The following is a 12,226-nucleotide window of genomic DNA, read 5'->3' on the forward strand; positions in this document are numbered from 1 at the left end:
TCTATCTGTCTATGTAGCAAGAATGGCACGTATAAATGACGAAGCCACCTTGACCATGATTCTATAAAACGTTTTAAAATTTTGTAAACAGAGAGTTACTTACGTTTCTTGCATAAATAAAAGGAATTTTATTTAACAAACTGTGACACTAAGGACTGAGGTTACCGTGGTCTTTTCGTAGGTTTTTCTTTCCACGGATAACCTCCCCATTTATTGGGAATTTTCTGTATTATTTCGTATTTTTTGTAAATACCCCAAACGTTTTGCGATGTATTTTTTTTCATCGTTGTCCCCACTTTTGTTTTTTTTTTCTGCTTTGTTTTCGCCCCCCTCGAAAAGAAAAACTCTACATTTGTATTTTGTCCCCTCTATGTTGAACCCTGTGTGGCTAATAAAGAAACATATCTAGGGTGAGAATTCACAAAAAAAACAACAACAAAAGACGAAGACGGGTGGTGTAGACAACAAACAGATGTATTAGTTTAATGCTTGAGAAGTGAAAAAGTCTTTAACATTTTGAGCCTATGCTCTTCCACAGAAAGGAACACAGAAAGAAACAAGGAGAGAAAATAAAGAATGTGCAGTGCCTAGCGCTGTCTGTCTATCTATCTATCTATCTATCTATCTATCTATCTATCTACAGACATGCACACACACACATGCGCACGCACACACACATACACACACACACAGGGTGTTCAGCTAAGTTTGACAATTTGTATAAAAATGAAAGAAAACATGATATCCTGTCAAAAATAAAAGTATTTTATAAAATCAAAAAATGCCAACTAGATTATGGCTGGGAGATAACAGTTTATTCAAAGTAGGCACTCTTAGCTTCCACTACTGCCACAAGATGGCTCTGGAAACTGGCACATGCATTCCTCACAATGTCCCTGAGAAGAGACACAATGAGGAACACCTCCTTGAATTTGGCTAAAAATTCATACATTTACACAATTCCAAATTTCTTGGATTAAAGAATCGCAATTAATATTCTAAATACAATTTGTTAGGTCACTGCGTCATTTTTTCACTCCAAAAAATTCCTAATAACGAATATAATCCATAAAACTACATGAGTAAACATTTTCTCCCTAATAAAATCTAATTTCCTCTTTCTAATACAAATCCTTTCAACTCCTACTTTCTCTTATGAACCTTTACGAACAATCCAACAACAAATACAAAAAGAAAGGAAGGAGAAACACTGACAGTAAAAGAAAACTATTTCAGTATCAAAACTGAAACAATCACATTTCGATACTGTAACGACAGTTTCACTTTAATGGTTTCATTTTAATACTACATACATACCTCATTCTAATTGGCAGGAATTGTAAGTTATTTCTAACTCGTCCTTCACGATGATAACAACAGAAAAAAAATAGTCACACATCTTTTTCAAATACGATCGACAAACATTTATTCCCTACAAACTGTGAGTTTCTTGGAAAATCTTTTCGTAAATCTTGAGATTAACACCCGCACGATTACCTACCTAACCCTAAAACCCGAACTCTAACACTGTAGTGAAAATCGTGCGGGTGTTAATCTGAAAATTTAACAATCTTTTTTTTAAACGCTTTTACTTACTAACATTTTTTTATTTAGTGTGTGTGTGTGTGTGTGTGTGTGTGTGTGTGTGTGTTGCCCATATATATATACACTTAAGACTTAGTTGTGGGTTGGGAGTTTGATCGGCAGACGTCATTATTATTATTATTATTATTATTATTTTAAATTTTTCCCACAAGGGCGGCTTCGGGAAGGTGGAGAATAGTCGATTATATCGACCCCTGTGTCCAACTGGTACTTATTTTTTAAACCCCGAAAGGATGAAAGGCAAAGTTGACTTAGGTGGAATTTGAACTCAGAACGTAAAGATGGGTACAAACCTCCCGTCGCTACACTGATTCATACAAATAAACACATACATACAGTCTCTTCCAAATACGATCGACAGTCAAACATTTATTCCTTACAAACTGAATTTTCTTAATATCTTTCTTAAAACGCATTTACTTACGACCATATATATATACACACACAGAATGCACATTAATACACACATACATACAAATACCTATCATTGTTTTTTACTTAGTGTGTGTGTGTGTTGCCCATCTTAATATATAATGCTGAAGTTCTGTATCTGTGTGAAGCCTTTTTAAAAGTTTATAGAAATCCACATTTTCTACTTTTTCGCAAAAATTTTTACATCAATGGAATTTTCTCGATGTGAACTTTCCAGTGCAGTAATTACATTTTTTAAATTCCGTTTACTTTGTGTGATTTAAGGGAGATTTAGCTGTTGTTTCTAGCAACTTTTATATTTCTTCCCTTCTACGTGTACCGGTGTTCTTACACATCGATCACGCGCTCAACATATAACATACAGAGTAAGAGTAAAAGAGAGAGAGAGAGAGAGAAAGTGATACATACAAAGTCATAGATTAACTTGCTTTAAGACTATTCTTTCATTCTACCTTTTCACTCTTACTTCGTTATTCTTCCTCTCTCCCATTTAATAGCTTTCTTCTATCCCTCTACCTCTAACATATTTTTCATAACATAGAAATGTAAAAACACACAACTACACATACGTGATCTGTGACAACAACATACACATAAACACATACACACATCAACATTATAGATATAAGATTTAGTTTCTGTGTGTTTCTTATATAAACATGCGCATGCATTGCTATTTTATAACTGTCTTCTGTTCTCCCTTCCTCTCTTTCTCTTTCTTCATTGCTCCCGTTCTCTATTCCTTTCTCCCCCCTCTCTCTTTTCCTCTCTCCCTCTTCTCTCTCGCTCTCTCAAACGCATACACGCGCACATATACACAAGCATTCACTACAAGATAACTCATGTTCGTCAATGTTTTGTAAATATACAAACTACGGAGCTTATGGACAACACATTGCAAATCAGTGAACTTCATTACAAATGTGGGTAATTTTTCAGATTAACACCCGCACAATTTTCACTAGGATGTTAGGGTTACGGTTTTTGGGTCAGGGTTAGGGTTTTAGGGTTACAGTTAGGGTTAGGGTTATGATGAGGGTTAGTGTTATGGTTACAGTTTTAGGGTCAGGGTTAGGGTTTAAGGATTACGGTTACATAATCGTGCCGGTGTTAATCTGAAAAATTACCGAAATGTGAAAACTACCGACCCTGTCAACTGTTATAACTTTTGTTGTTCTCTTTAATATGTACATAGATTATGCCTCCAAACAAGACAACTTTCTGGGGAAAGAAAGCAACCAGTTTAAAAAGACAGCAACAGACTGCATCAATTCAACACATTCCAGAAGCTACTTTGAACATAATGCAAAATGGTGCATCAACATGTACTGCCCAATCTGATACAATTCTGGCAGAACTGTGTAGCAACAGATCACCAGCAATTGCTTCATCAGAAATTGCCGTCCTAGCTCCTGTGAAAAGGAATTACTCTGCTATGTATAATCAGGGCAGCGCAAAAAGTTGTTTTGCACAAGCATTTGTATAGCCAATTAGACGGATAAAATTTACGTACACTTAATAATGTTACGCAAAACAGCCTTCAGACTTTCCCTATTAATTTCATCATCTTTTGAATTATGAACATATTTACATCATAAGAGTTTTTCGTTGTAAGGCTTTCTTTTTTAGACTTATTGTAGATGGCGTAATAAATCACACCTGGACAACGTCGGGTTATACTGCTAGTGTTAAATATAAGAAGATATTACAAATTCCATCCAGTTATTTCAGTGATTCTATCAAAGAGTCTACAAAAACTTTGATTACGCACTCCTCCTCTTATGGGTTTTCTTTTTTTTTCCTTTCTGTCTTTCTTTCTTTATAATCATTTTATTTTTTCTGTCATCTAAAATGAGAGAAAATAGATTTAGCAGTGACTCTTTATGCAGAATTCGTCAAAAATGAAAGTAATTTTAGCAGTATATTTTCATTTTCTGCAACCCCACCTTATTCATGCATAACTAGCCAGTTATAAAGTAGGCTTCAACATTGTACACTGACTTCTCTCTTTATGGACTTCTAATTTTAAATTACTGTCCCAACATTGTATGATGAAGCACATGGAAAAATAGATATGGTTTTTAAGATAAATTTCTCATTTCAGTTATTCTAATTGACAAATAGGTTTTGCAATGTTATAAAAATCCCTATTTTCATAGTCATAAGGAGATAAAGTTCATTATCAAGATATAGTAGTATTTTCTATCCTCATAATATAATCATGTGTGGTCTAAATAATCTATTTTCATCTTGTTATAAGGTTTATTTGTATACTCGCCAACGTATACCAACATTAAATGAATATTGTGTTGTTTGTGATCAAGCCCATTTGTTTCAAAACGGGTCAATGCTACAGGTAAGTGGAACAATCATATTGCTAATATAGAGTTTGTTGAATTAAACTTTAGAAGTTCTCCCCACTTTTGTGGTATTGCTAATATACAGTTTGTTGATTTAAACTCTGGAAGTTTTTTTTCCTTCTTTTGTTCCAAATGAAACCATTGTCCAAACAAATTGTTCCCATATCAAAAATTAACCACACGATTAACTTCTACTCTATTATAGAATATCTGAGCAAAATAATTCTTTCAAATTTTTTAGCACAATGCCAGTAATTTGAGTAGTGAGAAGCAAGTCGATTACCTCAACTCCAGTGCTTGACTGGTACTTTATTTCATCAACCCCAAAAAGATGCCAGGCAAAATTGACTTCAGCAGGATTTGAACTCAGAATGTAAAGAGCCAAAAGAAATGCTGCTAAGTCTTTTGTCTGATGCATTAACTATACTAATAGCTTGCTGCATTATCTGAGCAAAATAACGAAAACAATAAGGAATATTTATTCAATAATAAAATAATTAGTGTTGTACTGTTTCACTTTCTGAAAGATTGTAATGTTTGCTTCCAGTTTTTAAGGATTGTAATTGTAATTTCAAATGCAAGCAAAATATATTTATACGCTTGTATTTAGATAATTGAGCATCATTTGGCTTGAATATCCATTTAAATTAGAAAGGAAATTTAATGTAAAACTAAAGAAATAGAAATAACTTTTCAAAAGATTTTTCCTCCTCAAGAAAATACTCTTAGCATTTTTATCTTACAAAATTTTTTTTTAATCATTTCCAGCCTGCTGTCTGTGCTCGAGAGTTGTGTTCTTTTGCTTTCCAAGACCTTGGTGTAATGAGTACTGCCACCACTGCCATGGATACTGGTGCTGAGGTAAGCCTAGTGTCATGGGAAATGAAATATCTCTACCTTTCTAGACTTGCTTAATATGTTTTATCCTTACCCAAACCTACACCTTCCAATCCAATAAATGCTTTTCCTCTAACCCAGATACTATATTAAGTTAATTTTTGTTGAGGAGAGGGGAGAGTTAAGGAAATAACTACAGTGGTCTCACTTTTATTAATCTTGGAGAAAGGTATCCTCAAGGATTTGTATTTCAAATGCATAAGTATAAAGCGGACTGTTGTGAGGTATCATCTAATATTATGTTGTACAATGTTTGCAAATATATGTATGTATGTTTGTTTGTTTGTGGGGGGAGGGGTATATTAGTATTATGTAATATCATAGTAAAGTATAGATGTCTTAATAATACCTTTTCTTAAAATAATCTGGGAGTTAAAACTCCAAGAAGATTCATTCATACATTCTATGAATTGTTATATAATTTTCACTTATTGCTAGATCTACCCAACCAGTGAAGTCATTCTTTTTCCTTTTTCAAATATCATCATCATCATCATCGTTTAACGTCTGCTTTCCATGCTAGCATGGGTTGGACGATTTGACTGAGGACTGGCAAGCCAGAAGGCTGCACCAGATATATATATATATATATATATATATATATATATATATATAAGTGCCACGTGTGTTGGTATTCTATAGAAAATAAAGGAATTTGATGGCTATTTTCCCCCCATCTTTTAAAGGGTATTTACCTGATTTCCTAAGCTGTTTTCACAGCCTTCCTGCATTCTTAAGAAGTTTGCTTCCCAACCACATAGTTCCAGGTTTAGTCCCACTGTGTGACACTTTGGGCAAGTGTCTTTTATTATAGCCTAAGATCAACCAAAGTCTTGTGAATGGATTTGGTAGATGGAAACTGAAAGAAGCCTGTTGTGTATATATATATATATATATATATATATATATATATATATATATACAAGGGTTGGACAAAATAATGGAAACACCCTAAAATTTCAAACAAATTTATTTTGATATGGGGTAAGACTGCCTTTGGCAGTAATTACAGCTTGAATTCTACCAGGTATGGACTTGTACAAAGTTTGAATTGTTTCCAAAGGAATTTTTGTCCATTCTTCAGCTAAAACAGTCTCCAGTTCTTGTAGTGATGATGGTGGAGGATATCGACTCCTTATTTGTTTTTCTAAAATGCACCATAATGGTCTTGACTATTAATTCTGCAATGAAAGGAAACCATTGGCTCGGTGGATTTCCAAGATATAGCCCCACAAGATCATCACAGATCCTCCTCCATGTTTAACAGTTGGAAGAAGACAGTCTGGGTCAAATGCTTCTTTTGGCTGTCTCCACACATATAGTGTGGTGGTCGGAAATAGGGTAAAGGATGACTCGTCTGAGAAAATAACAACCTTCCACTGCTCTAGGGACCAATTTTGTAGGTTTTTACTCCACTCTAAATGCTTTGCAATGTTTGTTTTTGAAAGTAGTGGTTTTCTGATTGAAGCCCTCCTGTGAAATCCATTGCTATTGTCATTTGAAGTAGCATTCTTACAATTAATTCTAATAACTTCTTACAGGTTGTTGACTTGTTAATATCAATGACAAAAGCTGCCTGCAAATCTAACCGCCGTGATATCATCTTTAACCCTTATCCTACAATCATAGATCCAGAAAAACCCACAGAGTTTGGCCTTCATCCTAAGGTAATGTCATTTTATGTGAATAATATGTGAAAATTTTTGTTTGTTTTCCCTTGAGCATTTTGAATATTCACATTTTTTCTTGAATTTTTTAATATTTATTACTTTATATACACTTTTTATCTAAGTTGTTTCTATATCAATTCCTTGTGTTAGTTTTTTACAAAATGGTTACTAATTTCGGTTATTGCCCTAGATATTTTTGGCTGTATCTCAGGAGGGTCATTATGCCAATAATAAACCCATGCACTGCTTCTATTTCTCTGTTATTATCATCATCATCATCATCATTATCATCATCATCATCATCATCATCATTATTATTATTACACTTCCGGTTGGAAGGCTAGAACATTGGTGGGAGCTTAACAGGTATTTTTATCAAAACTACTGTCTTCATTGATATTATCGTTTAAAAGGGAGCATAAGGCAATAGTCTTTATCCCCAGAAAAAGGAACTAAATAATATTTGGGCCTTGTGCCCAAATATAAGTATTTGCGAAATGTAATATATGTTCGGAAGTGAAAAATGGCATGGAGGGCTGTAACTTTCTAACGCAAAACGAACCAGTTTGTGACAGCAGGAAAAGTCATGGAAATGTAATTTTCGCAGACACAAGTAACAATTTTGAGGACAAAATTGATAACAAATCCAAAAGCACCACAGACTCTATGGACAGTGATAAAATTAACCACAAAGAACAAAGAAGTATTACAACAGAGAAAAGTGATAGAATGGATAACACACAATCTCTCAATCGTTGAACAGACAACAAAAAAATGTAACTGCCAACTTCCCAAACAAAAATAATGTGGAAAATACCATGATAACTAATAACAACACAGAAAATAACAACTCCAACAACACAGAGCAGAGAAGCTTAACAGAAAACAATAACAGAATAAATAATGACAGCAAAAACATCAAAGAGAATACAACCAATACCAACGTCAACACCAGCAACAGAGAGGCGGGTGTATATGGAAGTAACAACAATAGCAGTAACAACATGAATGATTCCACCACCACCACCACCATTAACAGTGAGAGCAGAACAAGTACTTTTGCAGCAGCAGCTGCAAAATACCAACAAAAGTACTATGAGATAGTCATCTCTAACAAAAAAGAGATGTTAGCCCTGGCCCACAAACTCAGAAAAAGAGAAAAAAACCTGGGCAAACCTTGCAATGCCAGCTGAAGTGGAGGTAAAAATTGAGAAGAGAGCAGTGAAGTATAGGTGCATCTCGGTGCTGTTTCGCAGAGCAGAACAACCCTCCCACCTTCAGATGGAGATGGCACTGAGATCAATCAGAGGGGATGTCAAATTCATTCAAAAGGCCTGAAGTTTTGGTACCATCTCAGTCCTTTTTAAAACAGAAGAGCTAGCCATGAAGCGTTTAGTGGGACCCCGTAAAACTAACCAGCTTATGATGTACCCATCCTACATGGGCTGAAGAGCAATAAAAGTTTGAGTCCCCAGAATAACACCAAGTATCAATATATGGTGGCTCGTGGGATGTGTGATCACAGAGGACAGTGACACCCTCCTCCTAAAAGTTCAATGGATGCAAAGAGAAGACTGGGTTGGGATGGATTTGGAAATGCTAATCCAAATAAAACCACAAGACTTGAAGAGTATCCCAAACCATATCCACCTCAAGGATGGGATGAAATTACCTTTGATCACCAAGGGCAAAAGGCCTCATTACTTTGCTTGTGGTGAAGCAACACATTTACAAACACACTGCCCTCAATGAAAAGGTACATGGGTCCGTGGACCTCCGTTGACACCAATACCAAGGCTGGGAAAACAAAAAACAGCACCAGCTGTAGAAAGATCACCACCACCAACAACTGGGAAAGCAGCAAAAATAGCAATAATGGCAGTGGTGGTAACAACAGCACCAAGAGGCAAACCATTTGAAAGATCAACCACAAAAACCAACACCTTGCAACCAAGTTCAACAACCCCCACCTCTCACAAACAAACACGCAGAAAAAGATACACATACAAACATGAATCCACTTCCACACAGAGAGGAGGAGGTTGCAACAGACACTAGTTCTACTATATCAAAAAGTGATGAGGAGGAGGAACAGAGTAAATCCAAAAAACCAAAAAGAAGTCACAGAGGCGAGACATCTTGTCCTGCACCAAAACAAGATAACAAAGAAACTACACACCCACCTACAACAACTGCAGACACTCAGATAACTCCTGCAGCACCACAATAATCAACTAATTGGTTCAATGTTAATAAACTGATCAATAGAAGTGAAATATGTTTATTATTGATATAATGACTCTCTCAAGATGCAACAAATCTGTTTCAACATATGAGTTTGTATCAAATATCTTGCAAACCAAATACAATAATGAAACTTAGTTTAATTTCAGTTAACCCCTGAAACAGTTATTTTTAATTGTTTTGTTTTTCTTCTTCCCTCTACCCCTCATTCCTTTTCTCTTCTGTTCAATAATCCAATCTTTCTTACAGCATAAAGACTACAAAAAAGTGAAATCTATTTTAAAAGTGTTTCCAACAATGTCAGAGATGTTATGGAACTCTGGGAAAGATTTACAGAAAATTATGGATGAAAGGAACCGTTTAGCTTATCCATTGTTGCAATGGTAAGTCTTTGCATCATGATACAACTAAATCTCACTCTAGTCTGATTCACCTTCATTACAAATAAATGGGACAGAGTGTCACATAGTGACTTCCAACAACTTTAATCCTTTAACACTCAGATTACTTTGTCAAATGTAATACTTATTTATTTACATTGTTTTGAATTAACCATGCACTATCTCATAACTTTGAGACTTAGACGATGTGGCTTAATTTTAGAATGATATGAAAGGGTTGGTGTGAGAGGCTGGATTTGGCCAGTTTGAACATAAAGGGGTAGAATATTTTGGATGGATATAGCTGAATTAAATACTAAAGGATTAAAATGTACTGCAGACAGCTCAAAACTACACACTGTTGGTGACTGATAAAAGAAATTCTCACTGCTTAAGCTTTATAAAATTGTTATTATACAATTATACATTAGAATATAAGAAAATACTATTTGACCAGCATTCTAACTGAATTGATTTCTCAGTCAATTGTTTTGGGAGATTGCCTGTTTTTTTTTTATTTGCTTCAGTCATTAGATTGTAGCCATGCTGGGGCAACACTTCGAAAATTTTTGCCAAATGAATCAACCCCAGTACTTTTTTTTTTTTTTTAAAGCTTGGTACTTATTCTTTTTTAAAGCTTTTTAAAGCTTATTCTATCAGTCTCTTATGCTGAATCATTAAACCATGGGAACATAAGCACACCGACACTGGTTGTTAAACAGTGGTGGGGGATAAACACAAACACACACACACACACACACACACACACACACACAAATTTATACACACACACACATAATGGAGTTCCTTTCAGTTTCCATCTACCAAATTCACTCACAAGGCTTTGGTTAGCCTGAGGCTATAGTAGAAGACACTTGCGCAAGATGCCACACAGTGGTACTGAATCTGGAACCACGTGGTTGGGAAACAAACTTCTTACCACACAGCAATACCTTTGCCTAAACATTTTTATTAAAATCATATCTTTAAGATGTTTTGGAAGATGTGAGCTATCCTAAAAGCTGAATAGTCATAGAGTTATTGCAATTCTCAGCCTGTTTTAGTCATATCAAAATTTGTGCAAGTAACTATCATAAGATAATCTTGCTCTTTTATATTATATTTTGCATGTCTGCTAAGTATTCCTTTCCAATGTTGTTTTCAGGATTATCACAAGTAACAGATCCCATATAGTAAAACTGCCTCCAACAGATGTAAGTAAATTATTATTCAGTTTTATTTTTGTTATTGAAAAGTTTATCTGTATGAAAAGAAATGCAATTGTTTTTTTAAACTCTGGTGGGATTAGTGGTGTCTATAATCCTCAGCAAAATGTAATATTTGATTTTTCCATGAAAAAAATTAGCATTTTGCACAAGAAACGAATATTTTATGTAATTTGCAAACAAAATTGATATATTTTACTCAATTGATATAATATTTCATTATATATACACACACAGTGGGCTTCTTTCAGTTTCTGTCTATCAAATCCACTCACAAGACTATAGTAGAAGATACTTGTCCAAAGTGCCATACAATGGGATTGAGCCCACTGTGATTGGGAAGCTGACCTCTCAACTATGCAACTACACCTATCCTATTTAGAAGAAAGAATCTTTAGTAGAAATATTGTTGATGATTTTGAAGTTATAGTTATTTGGCAAGTGACTTGATCTGAAACCATGTTGAAAGTGAAACAATGACATCATAGAAACTCTTGCATTCACTTTACCTTTATCTTTTAATAGTACAGTCTGCTATGGTGTACCAGACATATCATAACACTTCTGCAATGCTGTCACTAACACAATTCACTGCATTTCATCTTCCATTATGATATTCCTATGTAATAATGGTTCTTCCAGATGTGAAATTTTAACCAAGTTTACAAGATTTATTGAAAAGAAATTTTTTTTTTTTAAAAGAAAATAACTGTGCACTATTAACAGAAATATAGCTGTGATATATCTCTAATTTATTTCTCAGTGATTGTCTTACACTTGAAATTAAGTAACTGAATTTCTTATTCTGTTTCAGCAACTGACATTTATGCATACCAACCACCAGTTTTTACTGCTCAGTGCAGCACCAGCGAAAGAAGAAATATTCCGTACAGCAAGAGACAGACATGGCAGCACATTTGCTTTCCAGTAAGTTTTGTAGCATTAGTTGCTTATGAAGTTCATAGATTCATCTTCACTTCTTACTGTTTTATGACAGAATTTGAGAATCTAAATGTGTACACACTTACTGAGATTTCATAATAATGCTTTCAAACATAAAATACACTAAATATTCTTTACTAATGTTCCTAAGCATAAAATACTCTAAGAAATACTCAGCATTTAGTATAAATGTCCATTATGTTTCTGAAGACTTCTCAGATTTAATTTCTTTCCATTTACCATAAAACCCCATGTAATTTATGCACTTTTTTTGCGAAAGTAAAAATAAACTTTAGCGGGTGCCTAAATTACATATGTAGATCATTTCCAGAATTTGTTTTGAAACTTTTTTTTATTGAGAAAAGATGTACAAAACAAACATTTGTATCGGAAGTTGACTCATTTAATGTCGGAATAGGTTTTTATTTATGCTGGACAGTATAATGCTTACTTTTTCTGTATAAATTTAC

The 12,226-nt window shown here is 34.4% G+C and overlaps 1 protein-coding gene across 6 annotated transcripts in view; it reads left to right on the forward strand.

The window, feature by feature from the left end:
- Positions 1 to 12,226, forward strand: part of LOC106868150 (protein mono-ADP-ribosyltransferase PARP6) — a 186,687-nt gene that overhangs the window by 159,057 nt on the left and 15,404 nt on the right. For all 6 annotated transcript variants that reach the window (XM_089349123.1, XM_089349125.1, XM_014913284.3 and 3 more), the window contains 6 exons: positions 4,298 to 4,393; positions 5,166 to 5,258; positions 6,836 to 6,961; positions 9,458 to 9,591; positions 10,754 to 10,802; positions 11,629 to 11,741. In XM_089349123.1, coding sequence (XP_089205249.1) covers positions 4,298 to 4,393; positions 5,166 to 5,258; positions 6,836 to 6,961; positions 9,458 to 9,591; positions 10,754 to 10,802; positions 11,629 to 11,741 — 611 coding nt within the window. The remainder of the gene's footprint in view (positions 1 to 4,297; positions 4,394 to 5,165; positions 5,259 to 6,835; positions 6,962 to 9,457; positions 9,592 to 10,753; positions 10,803 to 11,628; positions 11,742 to 12,226) is intronic.

The sequence above is a fragment of the Octopus bimaculoides genome, chromosome 3 (genome assembly GCF_046866305.1).
Source record: "Octopus bimaculoides isolate indiv1 chromosome 3, ASM4686630v1, whole genome shotgun sequence".
In the NCBI taxonomy this organism is placed as follows: domain Eukaryota; kingdom Metazoa; phylum Mollusca; class Cephalopoda; order Octopoda; family Octopodidae; genus Octopus; species Octopus bimaculoides.